This window comes from Periophthalmus magnuspinnatus, chromosome 15 (genome assembly GCF_009829125.3).
Source record: "Periophthalmus magnuspinnatus isolate fPerMag1 chromosome 15, fPerMag1.2.pri, whole genome shotgun sequence".
Taxonomy (NCBI): Eukaryota; Metazoa; Chordata; class Actinopteri; order Gobiiformes; family Gobiidae; genus Periophthalmus; species Periophthalmus magnuspinnatus.
The window spans coordinates 6,504,341-6,527,869 of NC_047140.1; the positions used below are offsets into that span (position 1 = coordinate 6,504,341).

The following is a 23,529-nucleotide window of genomic DNA, read 5'->3' on the forward strand; positions in this document are numbered from 1 at the left end:
GCTGAATGCCCCAATGTCTGCGCCAACTGCTCTGAGTTCTGAGTTGGCCGAAACTGACAATTCTGATATCCCTATACGGGACCGAATTGGTTTAGAGACAGACGGCAGCAGGCTCCGATTTTTTTTAGTGTGACAGATGTTGTAGAATAAATTGAAGTAGCCGTGAGTTGTAAGAAGAGGCCTGAGACTGGAGTTTTAATGCAGGACACGTTTTTTTTTTTTTTTTACCATTAATGCACGATCCAGCTCCCAGAGACATGTCGTAGTGTTGCTCATTCCAGTCTAGTACAGTCCAGTCTGGCTGTGCTTCCATTGTAGGGAGTATTATACCTCTGTGTGGTTATGTCTATGCAATTTCTCCATCAACAAACATTACTAACAACTATCACGATAACACATTTTGAAGTGCCATTGCTGCGCCAGTGCCAGTGCTGTAGTAAATATAGATGATTAACGATAATATTGCAACTAATTTATGCCACTGACAAAAGAACCCCAGAGCAGATTTAAACCACAAAAAACTATTATAAATCTACAGCATTGTTAAAAAATCATGAGCTGCAATAAATAAACAGCAGAATGAAACTCTTTAGGACTTAGTTTGCATCTGTAATGAGTCATGGAAGTTGTTCATTCAACCTTTTGCGGCTTAAATTTTACAGTTTAGCAAAAAAAATCCCAGTTGGACAAAGAAAAAGTACACGTGATAAATATTGTTATAATTCATATAGTAATTATTGAGACGGGCCTGTTAACGACCAGTATGAAATCGGTCTTCTTTATATAATGTCTAACCCTGATGTTCCATTCTGCTCTACAGGGCGACAGGGGGGGTCACCTGACACTACAGAAGCGCTGGACGTCCTTCCTCAAAGCTCGCCTGCTGTGCTCCCTGCCCGAGTTCAACTTCCAGTTTAACATGCTGCGCAGCGTGTACATCCTGCCAGCTACTACGCCTACAAACACACTTGTCTTTGGCATCTTCGGACTGGAGTGGTGAGTGAAAGCTTCGGGCCCTGTCAGGTTTTCCAAGAGCGAAGGAGCAAATGTAAATGAGTCCTGTGGAGGTAGAAGGAGCACGATCGATGAATGCGGGCAAATGAAAAAAGAAGAGAGGGTGAGATGAAAGACAAATTGAAGAGTGCTCTTTTGGTAAACGGGATAAAAATCTATTAGAGAGTTAAGAGTTTCACAAAGGACATAGAATGGTTGGAGTTTGGTTGGAGGGTCTTAGTGCTGCGTAGGGCTAGAAAGTTTTAAACATTTTTCTTTTTTAAAAGAGCTTAGACCTAAAGTGGAGTAAAAGAGCTTGTTATAAACTAAATTGGATTAGGTATGAATTTTTTTGAGCCGATACCAATATCCGTTTTCAAAATCTTGGATGTAAAGTAATTTGTTGTCATATTTTAATCTGCCACTACCATTTTTACCATTTACTATCCAAAAGACAAATGTAATCCACTGGCAACAATCTGGGGAAGACACATGGCCACACATAGAAAAATGATCGGTCCCAAATATCGTCTAAATTTTCCATATTGGACCAATATCTGACAAAACATTCCGATATGAGTGAAAGCCAATAACCCATCCCTAAACTAAGTATGTTGATTTTTACTGTGTGTCAAGCTGAACCTAACACCTCATCAATTTGACCATATTACCCAATTTAAAAAAATATATATATATAATTTTGTTGTGTTACACCGTTAATTCTACTACATAAGAATACTACTGCTGTTGCCTCAAGTGCAACTCATGTACAACCACTACTACTATGACCAAGCTGCTACTTTTGATAAATGTTTAAAGTTGGTAAGGTGCGTAATGAAAGCAGTTTGACCGTGTAATAATTAGAATGAGTCTGATAAAGGTTAATGGACTTAAAAAACACGGGGGGTAACGTCTGGATTACCACCAAATGGCATCAAGACGTGTTTATTTTAAGCTCTCAGGAGGGAGATGGACCAAATGAGCAGGATTACTCAACCACGCATGAATGAAACAAGACACAACTTCAGGTAGAGCTTGGCAGTCTAACTGAAATTTGAATAGTCGCAACTAGCAAACCACCAAGACTGCAATGATTTAAGGCACTTTCTCTGTCTTTAAGTATAAAACCTGCTGAAAATGTTATGAAATACATGGAAATCTTGTATTCAAGTTTAGAGATAAATAGATTTATTTGGCTCCAGTGGGTTAGACTACTGTAGCAGCCTGAATACTGACCTCTCCAAATGAGCGTTAAAACAGCTGCAGTACATCCAGAACACTGCTGCTCCGGTCCTGACTAGAACCAGGAAGTACTTCACGCATGTGTCCTGTGCTCAGGTCTCTGGCTCCTGTGGCTCAGAGAATAGACTTTAAAGCAGCTCTGTTTGTACAAGTCTCTCCATGGACCAGCACCAAAGTACATCTCCCACATGTTAGAGCCACATGAACCATCTCACACTCTGAGGACTTCAGAGACCGGCCTCCTGCTGGTGCCCAGAGTCAGGACTAAACATGGAGAATCAGTGTTTCAGTTTTATGCAGCTAAAACCTGGAACATTCTTCCTGAAGATGTGAAACAGGCCTCTACTTTGACAATGTTTAAATCCAGGCTCAGTTCTGTTGAGCTGTGCATGTGACTGAAAGGTTTTTATTCTGCACTCTTCTCTTTTAGTGTTAATTTTATTATGATTATTTATGTTTTTAATTGTTTGCATTGTGATTTTAATGTCTTTCTTATTCTGTAAAGCACTTTGAATTACATTGTGTACAAATTGTGTAATAAACAAACTTGCCTTGCCTTGCCTGGATAGATCAGGTGCCCTTGTAGATCACTGATACATTTAATCATAATAATATTAAAACAACACCTAAAATATTGTAACTAAATATGTTAAAATCTTATGTGCCACATGCAAAATCTGCATATATAATATTCATTGTTTTCTCAAATGTTAGTAATTCTGGACCTGTTTAAAACGTGCACTTTGAACATCTGACTATCAAAATATATTTATGCTGAACCAGACGAGGGACATTTGGTCTTAATCTTCCAGCTGTGAACATTGCACAGACGCTTTGGAAAAATAAATATCCTCCAAACAGTTCAAAACATAAAAGTTACTTATTGCTGCCTTGTACTTGCCTGTGTTGTTCTAACTTTTATCTGAACGTACACTTGCTATCTATCTTCCTTCGCTTTCATCCTGTTCCTTTCCCTCTCTCATACGTCGGTCCACTCTACTTACACTGCGGTTTCTATGACGACACCGGAGTTTATTGCTTGTTATTGCGCCGCCTGCTCTTTCTCATTCGTTCCTGCTTGTGCGTTGTGTCTTTAGGAAGAACGTCAAAGCCTCTGCAGTTTGTCGCTTCTCTCTGTCTGAAGTGGAGAAGGCTTTCCAAGGGCCCTATATGGAAACGCAGGATTCCGGCTCCAAGTGGAAAGAGTACAGTGGGAAGATACCCGACCCCCGGCCCGGAACGGTAAACACAACCATAAGAGACACGCGACTACACAGACTGATTACCCTACATGCTTTTAGTGTGATTATATCTAGCCCACATTCACAACATAGAGAAGATTAAGCCACCATACGCTGCAATATAGGAATGCACTGTAAAAAGTCATATCTAGAGAACTTAAAGGGACGATATCTGATTTTAAACCGTGAGTGAGGAACATTCGGGTTTGAGTTAGGCCTGTCACTATAAATACTACAGGGTGTCCATAAAGTCTCTTTACAATAAAAAAAAAACATTACAAAGGTAATTGATAAGATATATTAATCAGACTTGTTCTATTGTACTCAGGGTTTTGTTTTTTTTTTACTTCATTTAATACACCTCTATTTGGGCACCATTAGTCGCACAAAGCAGATCGAGACGGTACTGGATTTCTTGCCATGTTCACTGTAGCAATCACATCTGTATCTTTTTCTTTAGTTCAGTAATGTCCCGTATCTTTGTTCGATACACGATATCTTAACAAAGAACCCATAATACACATTGTGCCTTCTCTTGAGGTGCAGCCATTTCTTAGGGGTTCTTTCAAAACGAGGCCTCTTTAATCAACAGGATGCCTGAAATACAAAAATGCAATGTGGTCAAAGACCACTTTTGTTATTTTTCCTCTTCTCTGGTTAGATTTGAGCTGAGGAGGGTTGAATAAATAAATTCTGTGACTCATTACTAAAGAGTTCATTTCTATTAACTATTTATTGCAGATTTATTATGGCTTTTTGGGGATAGTTCTACTTTAGCGTTATTATGTTAGAGGCACAAATTACTTTCAGTATTATCGTTTATCGTCTATATTTTCTTCAGTAATATATCGTACTTCGAGATTTGTTATTGTGGCAGGCCTAGTTTGAGTGTGAACTGTATTCCTTTCTACCACTGTGATACTGCACCAAAACACAGAAACTTAATTCAATTCAATTTATTTTTGTAAAGCCCAAAATCAAAGCAGCAGTCGCCTCTTAGGGCTTAACAAGATCATTGATTTAACCAACTGAAAGTTAGAAAATCCAACAGAGAAACAGAAACTGGTCAATAACAGACAGATTAACTGACATTCATTAAAAAACAAGCAAATGGAAAGCTGTCCCAGAGCGCCCCCTGCCCTTAGACCCTCCTTCTTGGCAAGGAAAGACTCAAGAAAGTGCAGCGGGAAAAGAGGAAGCTTGAGGAGAACCACAGTGAAGGAGAGATCCACTGCCATGGACTCAACCAGGACTAAACCAGGACTAAACCAGGACTAAATCAGGATTAGACCAGGACTAACCCAGGACTAGATCTGGACTAGACCAGGACTAGATAAGGACTAAACCCAGACTAAAACCAGACTAAAACCAGGCCTATACCATGACTAAACCAGGACTAAGCATGTTCTTGGTCTTCCCCGGGGCCCCCTCCTGGTGGGACATGCCCAGAACACCTCCCTATGGAGGTGTCCAGGGGCATCCTGAATAGATGCCTGAGCCACCTCAGCTGGCTCCTCTTAATGTGGAGGAGCAGCGGCTCTACTTCCGAGCTCCTCCTGTGTGACTGAGCTCCACCCCATCACTAAGGGAGCGCCCAGCCACCCTGCGGAGGAAACTCATTTTGGCTGCTAGAATGCGGATGTGTCCAAGACTAACATGCCTCCATTTGCAGATAAAGTTCAAGTCTGTAGGGCCAGAGCCATCTCAAGACTAAGGGACAGAGGAGGGCTCATGCAGGACAGGGTCATCCAGCCAGGTGAGGGAAGAAGGATCCAGTTCCACAGAACAGGGTCAGGGCATAGGAGGGGCATCTATAGGGTCCAGTCATTACCAGGCTCTGTCTGGGATAGTCTCATGTTGCTGTTTCCACACAGTTCCCATCAATCTTTCTTAGTGTTGTATTCTCACCATGCTCCATGAGACAGAATCAGGTGTCTGGCATAGTGTCAGGCAGCTTCCCATGATTCTTTGCAAACACTGTTCCTGATTGGATGAAAGTGAGCGAGCCTGTCAGTAGCTTCTCTTATTAGTTATTACCCCACAAAATGCTTTCAGTCTCATTTTCTTTTGCTCAATCATCTACGTATAATACACTGTAGAATATAAACATCATTTATCTCAACTAAACTCAAGCAACTAAAGCAACTGAAGCAACTAAACTCGGGTACATGACAGGTTTCATGTATTTAATTATTACATGCTTTAACCAGATAGTACTAAAGATAAATATTTATCATAATTTTGCATCAGTTAATTGGCAGTTTGTGGGGGAAAAGAAATTTAGAAGAAAACTTGAAGCTCAATTCCTCTATCTAGATTTTTAGCGCCAGTGAAGTTACATTAGAATATTTGGTTTGTTTAGGTTTGACTCTCAAATAAAGATATTGTCCAAGAATAATACATTTATTACATAATAACATTTACAACAAGCCATGTTTCATTGAAAAAAAAAAAAACTTCTTTGAGAGAATTCTTAAACTAATCTAATATCCAAGTAATATTAAGTTGAATTTCAGAATATTCTTAAAGTTGTCTTGCCTGAGGTCCAGAATACGCACTTCTTCAATACTTTACGAAGATGTGAGTGTGGTCACCAGTGAATCTCTCTGTTTTCAAATGGGAGTGACTGCCAGCCAATTGGGGACAGACGTGGTCTGTATTGTAAATAACAAAGCGGAAAAAAAATAATACGCAGAAAAAAATTGATCTGATTGCACAATCACGTTTGACCGGGCTTGAGACGCAACAGAGAATGCGGGAACCACTGATATCAATCTGTATAAAAAATACAGAGAGATATCATTCTGCATTTGCCCGACAAGGAATTCAAGACATTTCAATTCATGTACATTTTTGCAGTGTGCCAGCGCATGCATCAAGGAGCTAGATTAGGAGGAATGATATGGCTGATACTTTACTATCCCAGGGGATGTAAACACTATCAACCTATTTATTTCCCTATTTAAGTCCCCAAGCTCATCATACAGGGGCTTATAACAGCTGCAGCAGCCAATTGCAAATAAATGACTATAGTATCGTCGCTACGCTAACACTGTGAGGCTTAATTTCACCTCACCATAAAAGGAGTGATGATGCGGTCAGGGATTTGAACTAAAGGGAGTGTGAAGATGGCTGAGTTCTTATGAAAAGGATAAAGAAATAGGAGAGGTTGTGAGTAAGGTGGGAAAGGATAGTGCTTAGGTTAGAACAAGTCAGCACAAGTAGCCCGCTGAGCCCACACCAGTGTACCGTGTATTAAAGGGCCCCTATTGCACTATTTTCTGGTCATCAAAAACCATATTTGGAGTTGTGTTGTTTCATTCACACGTTTGACCCTGCATATTTAGGCTGAGTTCTTTTCTCAGACTTCATTCACACATGTTTGAGTAAACCTTTATTAGTCTGTCTACATCTACAAAGATCAAAAATAAAAATACTTTTACTTTTCAGTCCAGGTGGTGGAGTAGAAAGTACAGATACTGCTCTCAAATCTAGTGAAGTAAAAGTAAAAGCTATCCACTGTAAAATGTACTTAAGTAAAGTACAGATACCTAAAATGTTTACTTAAGTACAGTGCGTTCCACCACTTTAAAATAACTGATCACATGCTTATAATTAATTTACTCCTCTCTCCTCCCCTTGTGTCCACAGTGCATCACAGACTCTCTGAGGGCCCGGGGCATAAACATGTCTACCTCTCTCCCAGACGAGGTGCTGGACTTTGTGAGGAGGCACCCTCTCATGTCCCTGCCGGTCCAGCCCACAGACCGGAGACCCCTGCTGGTCAGGAGGACCACCGACTACACACAGTTAGCAGTGCATGTGACCCAGGCTGTGGATGAACAGGAGTATCACGTATTGTACTTGGGCACCGGTAAGAGAGCATTTTTACCATCAATGTGTCACTTATTTGTATTATTAAGATTTGCAAGTTAAATTAAAGGGGCCTATATCTGATTTATTCCCATGTATCTGAGCAAAATGTGTCTTGTCCCAATACAGATATATTGTATAAGCAGCTCTTGAGCTCAAAATAAGTCCCCTGTGTACTGTCTGGATCTAATTATAAACAGTTGTATTGTCTTATAATTAGCAAGTGTGTTAGCATGCTAGTTTTTTATTTTTTTTAGGGACAATAAATTAGAACATGAAACAATACAACAGTAAGAAACATGAAAACAAGACATAAATACCTAAAACATAAAACAACAGAGGTCCCAACCCACTAACCTTCTCCTCAAACACACTTTTATGTTTGCTTGTTTTTGCATAAAGCAAAAACAAGCAAACATAAAGAAAAGTTAGTTGCTAGTTGTTGTTAGAATTATGGTTAGTTGGGAAAAGCGCTTATATGTTTTCACGTTTTTAAGGAAGTAAAAATCAGGTACAGTACCTCTTAATTATAGCATTAGTGTTTTGACTATTTGCGGTCGCTCCCCGCTCTCTGTCCCCCTATTTCATGCTTCTTATTGTCCTATCCGAATAAACATCTAAGCCGATAGAGGAATGTTGGATGTTTGTTTTTTTTGTTGTTTTTTTTTCTATCTATTCCATATACATTTTGTGTCCACCTTTGGGTTAGTCAGTTTTTAGAACTACTACAGCACATGTGTAGTCCCATTTTAGAGCTAATTTAGTCCTAGTTCAGACCTAGAGTGTTGATATTCTGAAGGCTAAATATTTTCTGGGTGCATGCTGTGGAAAGTTTGAAAACCACTGAAATGGAGCAAATTCCAAAGAAATTACAAGATTTGGAAAAGTAATTCGATTTGCACTTTCATACCAGGGTCGAATTTTAAGTTCAGAGAGGAGTTGTTTTGATAAAGAAATATTTTGCCTCTGGAACTGTGGATTATCACTTGACTAGGCAGTAATACCAGAAACTCCCATGAAGCCTCTTGTAGTGTTGTGGATCATTTTGATGAGAATGAGAATATTGATTATAATGAGTCTAAAAAGATATCCCGGAACGATGTGAAAGTGTTATTGTAATAAATGAGGGACTTCCTGTTCTACAATATGACAGAGTGTCTCTCTGCTGTTCCAGATGACGGCTGGCTGCACAAGGCTGTCCAAGTGCAAGGTCAACTGCACATAATAGAGGAGCTGCAGCTGCTGGAGGAGCCCGAGCCTGTGAGCAGTGTTCTCGTCTCCACAGAGCAGGTCAGTCCACTGTCACCGGGCTAACTACTGTCACCGGGACAACTACAAGTCACACGCTCAAATCTGAAGCAACAAGGGGTAAAAAAAAAGACTGGAGAAAGACTGGAGGATTATGATGATGAATGTAGGAATATGTTTGGTTTACCCTAATGTTAAAGGAAGGGTATGTACCATGTTATAGTGTTGTTCCCTCATCAAAAAATGCCTGGTTTTATATGTCATCCATACATGTTTAAGTAGTCTTGCAATCTCTCCTGGGCACTATTCGAACCCTCCTCATGGTTAGTAATACAATCCTATCCAAAGCACAGTCACCAAGCCTACGTCCCACCTAACCCACGCTCCCACACAGCAATTTTCCATAAATATACAAATGCACGATACAAAACTGTACACAACTTCATGAAACCGATGCGATGTGCAGTAGTTTCATTAGCAAGATGCATGCTTATTATGTTGTGATAGCACTCTGAAGGGGGAGTGACTTAAAAAGGAGAGCAAAGGGAGGGAAGACCAAGACCAGAGCACCAAAAAATGAAACTGAAACTTATTTACCATTTTAATAAGTTATTTTCAGTGAATCTAGCATTTTCAAAACAATAAAATGTAACATGGTGATCTAAATATGTTTTTGTAACAGTTAATACCTCATAGAAGTGTAATAACCCCTCTTTAATAAGCAAAAATATCACTCTGTTGGAATAGAACAGAATTAAAATATATTATGCCATTGTATTACATTGGTCCAGCAGCTAGGCTAAATAACAGTTATTAGCAGTATCATTTTACTTGGTGAGATAAGTGTATCCTGTATACACACAGTTACTGTAGAGGTTTGGTTTGGCTGATAAGATGTGTGTTTTGATGTGTTTTGGGTCAGAAACAGTCAGTTGCATCTACAGTTTGAAGAGTACTCTGCTCAATATGTGATGAAAACACTCATGAGCCCACAAGACAAATGTAAACATGCCTTTTCACAGTTGGATGCACTTGGTGAAGAGCAGAGCAATTCTTGTTAGGGCTGCAACTAACACATTATTAACATTAACATTATTTAGTTTAGTTTAATTAATTTGTTGAGTAGTTAAATCTTACAGTGATTTTTTTGGATCACTAATTATCACTACAGTGATTCATACTGAGGCATAATCTTATAGTTAAACTCACAAGCTCCAACTCCTCCTCCCTCCACAGATGAGTGTGTATGTGAGCTCTCCGTCAGGTGTGCTCCAGCTGCCCCTGTCCTCCTGCCCCCGCTACACGTCCTGTTACGACTGCATCTTCTCTAGAGACCCCCACTGTGCCTGGGACGGGGACAGCTGTGTTGACATCCTGCCTCTGGCTAACAGGTGCGTAGATGATACCTTTGGTTTTGTAGATCAACAAACATTAGGTTGTTGTGTTTATCTGTTTGCAATGATCTAATGTATGTGATTTAAGTGGATATTCTCCAATGTTTTAACGTAACTATCAGTGTTAAAGGAGCTGTCTGTAGCCTGTGCTTAGTTTTTAAAAAGATTCCACAGTCACAACTGGCCTTGGGTTGCCAGTGCCTCAGCCTGCAGACAGAGGACATATACAAGTTGTTCTTATGGTCTGTAAAGGACAGGCCATGTGAAAGCCAAGAACCTCCAGAATTCAGTCACTGAGCTGCAGAGGCTGCACCGGCACTGATTCATGTTTGGCTGCAGGTGCTGGGGTTTAGGTAGTGACTACTCAGATCAGAGACCGTCCTTTTAGGTTTAAACCAGCTAGATTTCAGTATTGTAACTTGCAACCCAAATGATAGCCTCATATGAGGCTCATTCTTTTTCTGATTGGATAATCGTCTTGAGAGTCAAAACACTGAGTTTTACTGAGTAAATCAGTAAAACCTATATTTGATTTGAACATCAAACAAACATCGTTAATCTTGTATCTGAGGCCACAGGTCATAAAAGTCACAAGATGGCTCTTCTTTCTGCTCCATCATTTTTTATATTTTTAACTTTATAACACTGTTGACACTGTCTTTAAAACTGTATGAAATAAATCAAAATAAAAGAAATCATATCAATGGGCCATTGTGTAAGTCAAACACCGTGTCAAAAGTGATTGGGCAGAGATAGTAACATAACGTGAGGCTGTGTTCTGATAAAACATGATCGAGATTGCATTGGTGCAATGAGATTAAATAGGCAGTAAAAGAGTGAAAATGCAACTGCGTATATCCTGGAGCAGCTCAGCTGAGCCCTCCCATTGTAGAGTGTTGGCTAATCAAAGAAAAACACATGATATAAGGCATCTGGGTCAGGCCTGATAAGAGTTTGATGAGTTATGAAAGCAAGTATCTGATGAAAGTGCCAAAGAGAAAGTATGTACAAGAGTTATGATTTTATCTGGATTGAAATGTGGTTGATAAATGGACAGCACAAAACTGCACCTAAGAAAGAAACCATCCAAATTTCAAATATACACTGCAAAACAGATCTTTACATTTGTCGAAATTCAAAATACATTTTAGTCTTTATCACAGTTTAAGACTCGACTGAACACCCACCTCTTCTCCCTGGCATTTAATACTAGCTAGACAGGATATACAGGTGTTTTATTGTACTTTTCCTATGTATCATATTATCTGTATATTTGTTTTTTGTTGACTTTTATGTGAAGCACTTTGGACAGCTAAAGTTCTTTTTTAAATGTGCCATATACATACAACTGAATGAAACTGATTATTTTCTGCTAATAGCATTAAAAAAATCACTTAAAAATAAGATAAAGATCCTTTCTTTACTGGCAACAATCTCATTCAAATGTGTCCAAAATTATTTCAGCTTGCATAGATTTCTTTGGCTCTCTTCTACCAGTTTTTATATTCAAAATAACAACTGCGAAAATATACTACATAAAACATATGTTAAGTTTGTCATAAAATTAAAACTTGTTTGAGTTTTCCCTTTATCTAGACAAAGCTTTTTACCTTATTAAAACAAAATTTGCAGTCACTGTGCAATGATGAAAAACCAAAGCTATGCTAAAGATATGCATACCCTTATTTTGTTTGTAGAATATGTATTACACAATTTATCATTTCAGCAAATGATGTCTTTTTAGAGGCTGTATTTTCACCATTATCTCTGTTTACATTCACAGATCTGCTTTAATCCAGGACATCCAACATGGCACCCGAGGATGTGAGAACTATCATCAAGGTAAAAACAAAAAACAAAAAAAAAAAGCCAAAAATAATTTAGTACAGTTTCCAGGAAATTCTCTCTACGCATGATAAACAGTCATTAAGAAGAAGGAGTGGTGCTGTGGAGAGAGACGCTAACTTGTCATGAGAGGGCCTTTGAAAGTTGATTAGACGTACTATGCTAGCTAACTCCTCTCTGCTTCTCTTAAATCACATTTTGCTATCATGGTAGAGGAATCTACTTTGTATTCGGGGCAGGCAAATGCCTCGTCTCACTTTGCACTCTCAATCTGTTCAAATGTAGCCATCGCTTCTGCCCCCTCATTGTTCTTTCATGACACTGCAGTTCACCCTCCACATTTTAAACCCTTCTAGACTCATTTCATAGCTGCAATTAGGAAATAACACATGTCGGAGGCTGGGTTGTTCACACTATAAGTCAAGCTAATTATGAAGGAGAGTAAATAGACGCATTTATACAGAGAAAGGGACATCGCAATTGGCTAATCAACCTTTAACGCCCACACATCAAACTTGTGTCGGCTCGACACCAATTAGTGCGCAGTATCACTCATTAGCGCTAATACAAATGCTACATCAGAGGCTATGCTAACGAATAATCCCCCTCCTCCTCCTGTACAACTCCATTAGCAAAGTACTTTCATATGTTTTAACACATATTACAGTGCAAGTTTATTGGGCCATGTGAGTGAGTTGGCTTTTAAAACGTAATGGGAAATTAATAAGTTGAATTGAATGAAATGTTAAGATATGAGATAGTGATAGGGATAGTGGGGGATTACTTAGCTATGATTATTTTAACAACTATTCCAATTGTAATTTTATGAACGTTACGTAATGACAAAAACAGAGACTCTTTGGAGCTTGCATAACGTTGTTCTTTCATCAAAAACATGGTAGACTTCAGAGAACAGATCCAAAAATGCAGGTAGAGAGGCGTACATGCTTTGAAGTTTTATTACCGGCAATACATGACGGCATACAGGTGCGGTGGGCGGAGCTTGAGGTGGAGCTCCAGCCTGCAGGTGACCAGGAAAACATGGGACAGTGGAATGAAATCACACAGGCCAGACATAACAAAACATGCCTCAAGAGATTTTAGATGTCATTCATGCGTATTTGAGTAATCTAACAATCTATACCACGCCCTATTCAAACCCTCTTTATAGTACACTACTAAAAAACTTCACAAACAGTTTCATTAGCAGAATGACTGTGTTGTAATAGCGCTCTGAAGGAGGAGTGACTTAGCGCAAGGGGCACTAAGAGCGTCAAGTGTGAAAATGAAACTGATTGAACATGTTAATACACTGTTTTTGTTAAATATAGCATTTTCAAAACAATAAAAGTTAACATAGTAATAGTAACATATCGTGTCTTAACAATTAATACCCCATAGAAATCGGCTCTTCTCAAATCCTTCAAAGATTCATATTACTGTATTGCGGCATCTTTAAATCTTAATAAATTGGAAAACCTCTGACATCCCTAGAGGACAAATGAGAATATTACAGGCAGCTGATGACAACAGAGACGTCAGGGGGGAAAAAAGAAAATGAGATTCTAACATGAAATATCTCATGAATGTTTTATTACAGTGTGCATTTATATTTCACAGCTAACAATCCGGTACGATCACGTGTCAAATCGGATGGAGAAAACATTTGATCTTGGTCAAAGTTAGCCAAAATAGAGCCACATTAATAATGCAGACCTCTCAGGGAGCAGGATACAGGTGGGGCTTAGGGAAAGTTATCCGGTCTTGTGGTGAGAAATGAACTACAGCTCGGAGAAGCATGACAAATCAACGCTGGAGATCTGATATAAACACAGACATAGTGAGATCATTCGCCAAACGACACCCGGCTAAGCAACAGATGGTCATGTGTGAAAAATAGAGCAAAGTTGTTTAATATGTGTGATCATAATGAGTGGAAAGTCATTTTAATTAGTCAGGCTTGTCCATAATTTAACTTGTTATTTTTGATAGTAAGGAAATATGGTTTGGAGATAAATTCTCACCACCAACCTGTGGGTCAGTGGCTCAGACTGCTCTACCAATGATGTTTATGTCAAGAGCGGGATTCGAACCGCCAACCTTCAGATAATATAATAAAATGTCTGGAATAACAAATTACAGAATATGGCAATAATAGGCAAGTCACATTAACATTTGTTTTATGTGCGATATACTGTTAAAGAAAAAATAGACGATAATATTCAAACTAAATTATGCCACTGACAATAACCCTACGATTATCCCTAAAACAGCTATTCAAAATGCTGTACTGTAGCATTTAAGTGTAAGGAAATACACCTAATTTCTCCTGTTAGTTTAGTTTCTGAACACAAGCGCTACTGTAGGCTGTAATCCACCCAAACAAGAGCAAAGCAACAGCAGTCTCAACTCACTAGAGCCAGTCTCCAAAACAGACCAGCCATTGACCAATAGAGCCTCACATCAACTTGTCGGCATAGCAACCAAGTGTCACATACAAAAGCAGATACATTAGCAACAAAAATAACACATAAACAGATACAAGAACAACAAAAGGTGTCGACTCTGAACTAAACACAAAATATCAGATCATTACAATATTGTTAAAAATGTGCTGCCATAAGTAAATAGCAGAAGGAAACACTATAGTAGTTAATTTGCCTCTATAATGAGTCATAGAAGTTAATTACTCAACCTTTTACAGCTCAAATCTAATCGTAGTACAATAAAATAGCAGGAATTTGTTAGCACAAAGAAAATGTACAATAAATAAATATAAAAAATTTATGAAAATATGGTTTGGAGAAATATTTGCCAAGAGTGTAAAAATAAATTATCATGATAAACTGTTTGGATTAACGAATTATAAGTGAAAGAAATTATGAATTAATTACGAATTTAGTGACAATTTACACTATCAGTCAAAAGTTTGGGCACACCCTCTCATTCAATGTTCTTTTACTGCATTTTAGATGTATACGGAATCAAATATGTGATGCAAGATACATGGAATAATTAGTAGCAAAGAAACAAAGTTAAATAATTACTAAATATTTTTCAACAAAGCAAAGAATGGATACTTTGAGGATATGAATATAAAAATGTCTGTATATAAAATGTAGAAAGAAAAACAACACTGAATGAGACGGTGTGTCCAATCTTTTGACTGGTAGTGTACTGAACTGAAAATGTATAAGTCTACATAACTCTATTTTGAGTTTATCATTGTACTAGCGTAATTTTTTTTTAAGTCATATCTATAAGGAAGCAGGTTTTATCTAACATTTACATACAATAATGGTGATAACACAGCACTAAAATGTGACACAATGACATCCTTTATGATAAGAAGATATGCTAAATAGGCTATGGGATAATAATAATAATCCTGACTTTGGAGCTAACGCATCCAACACTTGTCAGAAATCATTTAAGGCAACCGGCATAAACCTATTCTATTAAACCAAGCGTATATTCTTTTCTTTTCCAGCGGTGGTGGAGAAGAGGAGGTCAGTGCGTGTGGGCGACGACGTGCTCCTGCAGTGTGAACTCACCTCCAACCTAGCGTCCCCCGCGTGGAGCCAGGACGGGCGCGACCTGCAGGGCTACGGTCTCAGCTCAGGGGTCCGCACGGGCACGGACGGCCTGCTCATCATCGACGCCAAACCCGACCAAAGTGGGCTCTACACCTGCTACAGCGTGGAGAACGACATCCGGGTGCCTGTCGTATCTTATAACATAACCGTTCAAGTCGACATGCCTGCTGTGCACAATATCGAACCTATTGAGGATTTTAACATATTCACGTTACCGACACCAGAGGAGACTATTTCAACAGAGCGCACTCTAACACCACTCCCCGCACCACTCCCGCCCACCTCCAACCTCCTCGACCCGAAAAACATGGAGGCTTTGTATCTGACCCTAATCACCATTCTCGGAGGTCTGTGCATCGTGTTAACTGTTGTGCTACTTTACGTCGGATTCTGTCTACGCGTTGGCAACAGGGGGAAGTATTCGTTGCGTGCCGCCGCTGCCGCCTACCCTCCTAACAAAAGAGGAAACAAAAACAGGAAGCACCGAAGCTCCATGGAGCTGAAAACGATCTCATCACATTGTAATGGCTATGCTAATGGTACCGCCAAGCATCACAACGGAGATATTCAAAATGACGGTTTTCTCCAGATTGTGCCAGGAGAAGGGCACACGACGCCCAATAGGGATTCACCACCACCGGCCCCACCCCTTCCGCCAACGCCTAATCACATGTCTCCTGATTGTGACTTCACTAACGGGCTCTCGACGACGTTACCTAGCATGCTTCGAAGAATAAACGGAAATAGCTATGTGCTACTAAGACAGAGTGATTCAGCTAACACATCGCCGAACGGATATTCCTTCACAGATGAGCTGAATAAGATGTTAGAAAAGAGAAAACACACACAGATACTACCCAGGCCAGACGAGAGCTCTGTGTAGCGCCACCTAGTGGTGGGAGGACTGCATTTTTTTAAGTCTGGTGCTTAAGTGCCTATTAGGTTTATCATTGCCAAGGACAATGAGCTGAATTTTGAGGTACGCTTTAAGACATTCCTGCTTTCAATTCCACTCAAAAAAATTTTAATTGGTTACTAAAGATTCTACCTCATCACAATCCAGCCCAGAGGAACACAACACCGTCATTATGCAGTTTTAAAATCTCAAGCACAAACAGTACTACAGACTGTATTGACGACATAGGAGTACAGTGCGTGATGGACTTGCGCTACTGAGACACCATATTTGGGCGTGATGAGGGAACCGGAGGGCAGCTAGCCAAAGTTTGTTTGCACTGACAACTACACAGATGGCCTATGCATTTTTAAAGAGTGTCATTCAGTCTTTATAAATATTTAGTGAACCAAGAGCCGAAGAGGACTTTGGTTTGCAGTGTTTTTAATCAAATCAACAGACTAACTGCGACTTTACAGTAGACACCAGCTACTTTTAAAATGGTGAACTAATCATTATTTAATGAGGTTGAAGTGTGGCTATAACTATGTGAATATAAATGGATAATTAATATATAACTGGCAATTTGTTAACATAAATTGTTAATATATTGTGTTATTTCTATAAAGAATTTAATGTTTTGAATAGAGATTATTTCACCATTTTTAATAACCCAAATTGACAGCTCATGTTTATGTCAGTATTAACTTTCGAAAGAAGCACTTTAACGGTATCGATGAAGGATTTTTTCAAATTAAATGAAACAACAAATGAACTTTTTCGTGGATGTTTCAAAATCGAATACACATTTCTTTGGAACTTTTCAATTGGATATGGAGGCCCAGTTGGATGTGGGACTCGTACTACAGACTACAAGGATGTGATCACCTGAGAGCAGAAGAGAGAGGGGGAGTGCAGCCCACCATAAACCAGAAAAAGGTAAATAGATTTTTACAGCCACTTCTTCCCACATGGCCCCACCGGCACTTTGCCAAACAAGCACTTAACTACATGCATTAGCTGAGGTATTAGCAGTGCCGAAATGTGTTAAAGATGATGAAGCATGTTTAAATATGTTGGCTCTAAGCAGTGCTCCCCATGGTACTGATGTTTTGTCCTTGAGCAAGATCTAACACTCACTTTGTTAGTATTTTTGACTACTTCAAAATGTATGTTTGGAATTCAAGCTATGTTAAGAAAATCTACAGTGGATATTAGCTTTTGTTGTGTGTATGATCTGCCTGATTCTTCGTGGACTACAGATATGTCCTGCAGATTCATTGGTCAATTAAAAACGGGGAGTGGCAAAAGCTCTCAAAATTATTACATATTGCAAAGTATCTCACCCAAATTACACTCACAAGACTACACCTGCATGGGAGTTCATGCAAAAAACAACTATTTATGCAGAAAAAAGTATTTATTTAAAGACATATTCAACTTGTGAATCATGCGTTTAATCTCCCTTTTTACATAGCAATACCTTAGCAATAACTTGTCCTTTCTATGTGTGCTTTTGCCACATATAAATCTAAATAAAATGATTAGTCGACTAATACTCATTTGGTCAACTAAGACACTATAGGTGATTAACCGACTAAATGACTAAAGCCCTGAGCCCTCAAGTCTGATCAGTGTCAGTGTCTAAAATGCTATGAAAACAATGCACAAGATGTCGTAACAAGCAGCTGTGGTGTGACTGGTGTGAGCAGCCCCCAAGGATATTCAAATTATTTACAATGGAATTACAGTTGACAGCCTATTAAAATGGTCACCTGTCAAGTTACAGCTCAGATCTGGTCAGCTGCAGGTCAGATGATAAGTTTAATACTGTGGCACATTCCAAGCAAAGATGCTGACTCTGATTTTGCAGCATAGACGAAACATCAAATATTCAAAAGATAAAAATGATTGACAGGCTAGAGTGGAGCACTTTAGTTGTTCTTTACATATAAGCACAACTCCGCCCACACGACCAGACAATTGAGGTTGACTGATACATGAATAATTTGGAGGACATGCTTCATTCAGTGGTGCATGATGGTGATCTGGGCTCAGACAAGTTTCAGTGGTGAAAAGCAGGTCAGTGTCATTAGACCTTATTAAGTCCTGACATAAAGGATTTATTTTCTAGGGACTTTACATTGGTCAGCCCTATAGTTGATAGCTTTGAAGTCTCTGATTCAGTGAATATTTTAATCTGGACTCTATATATAATTGCCTGGAATAATGTGGCATACATTAAGGCATTAAACTTATCGTCTAATCTGTAACTGACCAGATCTGCCAAGCCAAGTTACAGGTCAGGGGTCTCATTTGTAAAACAATACGTGGAACAAACTTCACATATGTAGAAAAATACTCAGATTTATAAACCCCTCCATATGGCAGATTTGCCCCAGTGCTGCGTGTGAAGGTGGAGTTGTGATGAACGTGGGGGCAGAGGAGGGGTAGCGCATACGACAGCAGCATTTGTCATGTTTGGACGCTTTATTTAATATGAAAACAAACCTGTTTATTCCTCACAGACAGGTGTGATTCTGTGAGTAATAATACTTATCTCTCTGCCTCGTGTCTGAAAACAACATACGCGGTGCAGAGTTTTGTGAAGTTCTCTTTTTATAGATCCCAAACTTAACGTGAAACATACGCAACATTTTGCGGTTTGGCCCCATTTTGTACATACACACGCTTGATAAATGACATGCCAGATCTGTGGAGAGTCAAAGCCATTTGCAGTATGTTTTTTGTTTTGTTTTTTTGCAATTAAAACAACTATAATTGAAATGCAAGATAGGCAGGTTTTATTGTAAATTATGTAACATTCTACCAACCAGAAAATCTACTTAATACACCTTTAAATTCTGTAAAACACTACGATTACTTGGATGTAACATTAATCTGACTGACAAAGGCAAAGTATTTCTGAGTTGTCTTTTACAAACTTGTCAACCTGAGCAATGTCCAACGTGGCTGTGTCAGTAAACACGCAGGCTGTTTTTTAATTCTAGGCAGCTGTTAAACACAACATCTGCCACATCCCCAGCAGGAAGGAGGATCACTTTTAAGCCTGCAGCCTTTTATATCTACAGCTCTTATTATTTTCTAAAATCTAATCTTATTCGTGACACTTGAATTCAGAAATGTGTAATTGAGTTATTTTTCCTTTATAGCAGTGAAATAGCAAAGACAGGAAGGAGATTTCTATATAAGAGATTCACCATAGACATCAATGTGTTTTACAGATCACACTTTACACACATGGAGTGATATGTATGTCCACATGAGAGAGAGAGAGAGAGGAGGAGAGGAAGAGAAAGTGATATGTATGTCCACATGAGAGAGAGAGGGAGAGAGAGAGGAGGAGGAGAGGGAGAGAGGAAGAGAAAGGGGGAGACAGTGAGAGAGAGGGGGAGACATGAGAGAGGGAGTAAGAGGAGGAGAGGGAGAGAGGAAGAGAGAGGGAGTGAGAGGAGGAGAGGGAGAGAGGAAGAGAAAGGGGGAGACAGTGAGAAAGAGGGAGAGAGGAAGAGAGAGGGAGTAAGATAGAGAGAGGGGGAGAGAGGGAATAAGAGGAAGAGAGGGTGAGACATGAGAGAGGAAGAGAGAGGGAGTAAGTGGAAGAGAGGGGGAGACAATGAGAGAGAGAGAGAAGAAGAGAGGGGAGACAGTGAGAGAGAGGGAGAGAAGAAGAGAGAGGGAGACATTGAGAGAGCGAGAAAAGAAGAGCGGGGGAGAGAGGAAGAGAGAGGGGGAGACAGTGAGAGAGAGGGAGCTAGGAAGAGCAAGGGAGAGGAAGAGAGAGGAGGATACGGTGAGAGAGGAAGAGAGAGGGAGAGAAGAAGAGAGGGGGAGACAGTGAGAGAAAAACAGACTGAGAGGGAGAGGGGGGAACAAAGAGAGAGGAGAAAGAAACAGTGAGAGGAAGGACAAAGAGCAAGAGAGAGGAAGAGAGAGGAGAGAGAAACAGACTGAGAGGGAGGGCCAAAAAGAGAGGGAGCGAGAGGTAGGGCGAGAGTGAGAGAAAAACAGACTGAGAGAGGGGAAACACAGTGAGAGGGGAGGGGTGGGCAGAGGGGGAGAGAGAGACAAAAAGACCAGAGCTTTTTAGTCTATGTTTGTGATCAAAGATGAGGCAGGCTGTGGCTTGAGTTGAAGCTCGCAGGGGTTTCTGTGCAGTTACTCTAAGCCTTTAGTGTAGGCTAATGATCGTCGTAGCACCATGAAGCTAGCTCTTACTACGCTTTGGTGTGGTCTTGTGACTTAAGACAGAAAAACTGATTCAACATGGAGTTTTGTTATGGCTGGTAGGACTTTCAACAATGCTACAAACCAATGTAGAACAATTTTGGAAACACTAAAACAACAGAGGTGGGTGGACTAGTGAAACACTGCACTGAAGTAAGAGTAAGTTTAATTATATCTGAAGGACCGGTGCAAGAAACACAAATGTTCAAATCGTTTCATATTGTCAACAAAAAAAAACTTCTTGGAGTAAACGTTTGCTGCTAGAAAAGTACTAATTTAGAGTCTTCAAAGATATAGTCTGATGAGATTTGCATTTTGTGTTTTAAAATCTGCATAACTTCAAGAGCATTAACATTTGAACGAAGACTTAAATGTTAACTGCCAAATTAATACAAGAATCCCCCGCATTTCAGAACATGTTTACAGAGGTCAAAACTACATGGCTAATAATGTTTATATTAAAAAACTGCAGGATATTTTTGTAGTTAGCTGATGACATAAGACGCTCATAACCAGATTACAACCCACAAATTAGAGGGGTTACACAAAATTGACTCTTGTGAGCTTTAAGGCATGTTATAATGTTGTTACCTCATCAAAAACATACCTTGAGTTGTGTTCAAAATGCTCAAAATGCTCAGTTCTACCTTGTGATGTCATGTGGTGGTAGTTTTTAAGTGAATATGCAGGAGTTATGTGTTAAACATGTGTGAATGAAATGAAACACAACTCCACGTCTGTTTTTGAGGAGGTAACAACATTATAACATGGCTCAGAAAATAGCGTAATATGGGCCCTTGAAATAGTGTCTTCTTATAGACAGTTGCAACCTTTGCCCTAGTAGAAAGTAGCAGACAGGAGCAAGGACATGTGTGTGTCTGTGTGTGTGTGTGGGTGTGTGTGTGTGTGTGCGTGCTGTCTGTCACACTTTATATCACGGTGTGGTTTGATAATGAGGAAACTCCAGTCACCTCACCTCAGCAGAGTCTCGTGTGTTTGGTCTGTATGAAGTTAGACCTATAGTAGCTAGTTTACCGAAAGAGATACTGAAAGAGCGATATTATGGGCATTTAAAAATTATGTTTAAAAAAAAGTCAAGTTAAATGTGAGACAAGCTTTGCAATAATCTTTGTAGTCTTGCTCCTGTTATTCTCTTCAGCCTCTGCTTTGAAACCTTTAGATACTGTTTCACTCAGCCCTTCGTTTCATAACAGATAAAGAATTTAAAACCCATCACTTTACACAATATGAAAAAGTAGGTTGGCCATCGCTATCTGTCAGAAGAGAACAACACTGTATGAAATTGATATATAAGGAACTACTTGATAGAGTGCGGGAATATCTCTGAACTTTGACACGGAAACATTTAATACAACATTTCATGATTGCATAAGTCTAACAGCTGGCCGCACCAGAACTGAGATGGGAAAAAAGGCTTTTGGCTGTTTTAGTTCCCAAAAATGGAAAATATTTCAAGGGCAAGCAAAATTGGATACTTTGGTGCCATAAACGCAATTTAATAATCTGATAACAAACTACTATACTCATACTTGCACCTGTTTTTAATGTTTTAAATTGACTTTTTTTTTCTGTATTTGAATAGGGGCCCGTGAAAAGGAGTCTGAGTGCTTTCAATAGTTAAAAGCAAAATCTGTTTAGCACAATATAGTTTTTACAATATTGCATTTTGACTGCCTTGGGCTTCTGTAGTTCTAGTGTTTTATTACCTTAATATGCAATGTTTGTGTTTAAATTTTGAAATGAAGACAAAGATAAGACACGTACACAAGGTCCATCACTAATCGATACAATATGACATTATAATAGTGATAATAATAATAATGAATTGATAAACTGATATTGATAATCAATATATTGCCAAACACTCAACCAACTGAGCCACGGTGTTGACTCCTGCTCTAATCACACGTGTGCGTTTGTCTTACAGGGCTGATGTCCACCACTCTCCACAGACCAGTGACCGAGGACCTTTGTAATGATCCACCCCCACAATCCACAAAAAGCTAACGCCCGATCCAAAGTCCTGGCCTAGTCCAATTCCACGTCCTGGGCCAGTCCAATTCCACGTAATTCCACATCCTGGCCCAGTCCAAGTCCACGTCCTGGCCTAGTCCAATTCCACGTCCTGGCCTAGTCCTCTCCAGTCGGAAACCAGCCTCTTCGATCAAATTCTACACAAATGACTCTTTTTGTTCTTGCTGCATGAATCCTGCTCCGTCACTGTTGTTTTCAAAGAACGATATCGTAAAAAGAAAAGTGCCAAGGTTTTTGCCGTTACTGCTTCGTGAGCCAGTTTATGAAAGTGAAAAATCAAAGTGTATTTATTGTGGAGTTTGTACGTCCTGTGTTGGAGGTTCTTGTCGATTTTGACGTTAAAAAAGTGCCACTTGGTGAGACTTGGGCCCCCTTCAGACCTGGCAAAATGTGACAAATGACTGGAATGTAAACAGTTAAATGTACAAAATTATGTAACACAGATTTTTGTTTTTTTAATGTTGTTCACAAATCAAAAGTAATGGATCTATTTCTCCCTGTTTTTTCACAACTTTAAGAGGTAGACATGATTATTAATCTTAAGAACTGAAAGGTCAAAATCATTTAAAGTCACAGTATGTAACTTTTTAGCCAAAATAGACTAAAATAAAATGTTGTTTTTTTTTCATTTTGGTTGTGTTTATTCCATTGAAAAACATGCGTCCTTCTTCTGAGCAGGTTTGCATCTCCACAAACCTGACTCTTACTTGGCCTGGGGGAGAGCCGCGTCTGGTTGTTTCCATGGAAATGTTGTTTCTTTGGCTATAATCTTCCACACTATGGCATAAAACATATCTATCTCCATGAGGAATGTTCCATGGTATGGTTTTAACATTTCCATGGAGTCCTGCAGGTGACGTGCCGCCTCCAGAAAGTTACATACTGCACCTTTAATGCAT

General features: G+C 39.4%; 1 protein-coding gene across 2 annotated transcripts in view; it reads left to right on the top strand.

Moving 5' to 3' along the window:
* Nucleotides 1–23,253, top strand: part of LOC117382488 (semaphorin-4G-like) — a 66,366-nt gene extending 43,113 nt beyond the window's left edge. The window contains exons 10-17 of one of the 2 annotated variants that reach the window (XM_055227153.1): nucleotides 821–996; nucleotides 3,333–3,477; nucleotides 7,128–7,350; nucleotides 8,524–8,639; nucleotides 9,834–9,988; nucleotides 11,775–11,833; nucleotides 15,327–17,266; nucleotides 22,524–23,253. In XM_055227153.1, the coding sequence (XP_055083128.1) occupies nucleotides 821–996; nucleotides 3,333–3,477; nucleotides 7,128–7,350; nucleotides 8,524–8,639; nucleotides 9,834–9,988; nucleotides 11,775–11,833; nucleotides 15,327–16,315 (1,863 nt within the window). In that variant the 3' untranslated portion in view covers nucleotides 16,316–17,266; nucleotides 22,524–23,253. The remainder of the gene's footprint in view (nucleotides 1–820; nucleotides 997–3,332; nucleotides 3,478–7,127; nucleotides 7,351–8,523; nucleotides 8,640–9,833; nucleotides 9,989–11,774; nucleotides 11,834–15,326; nucleotides 17,267–22,523) is intronic. The other variant, XM_033979677.2, reaches the window with a different exon arrangement.
* Nucleotides 23,254–23,529: the final 276 nt, after the last annotated feature.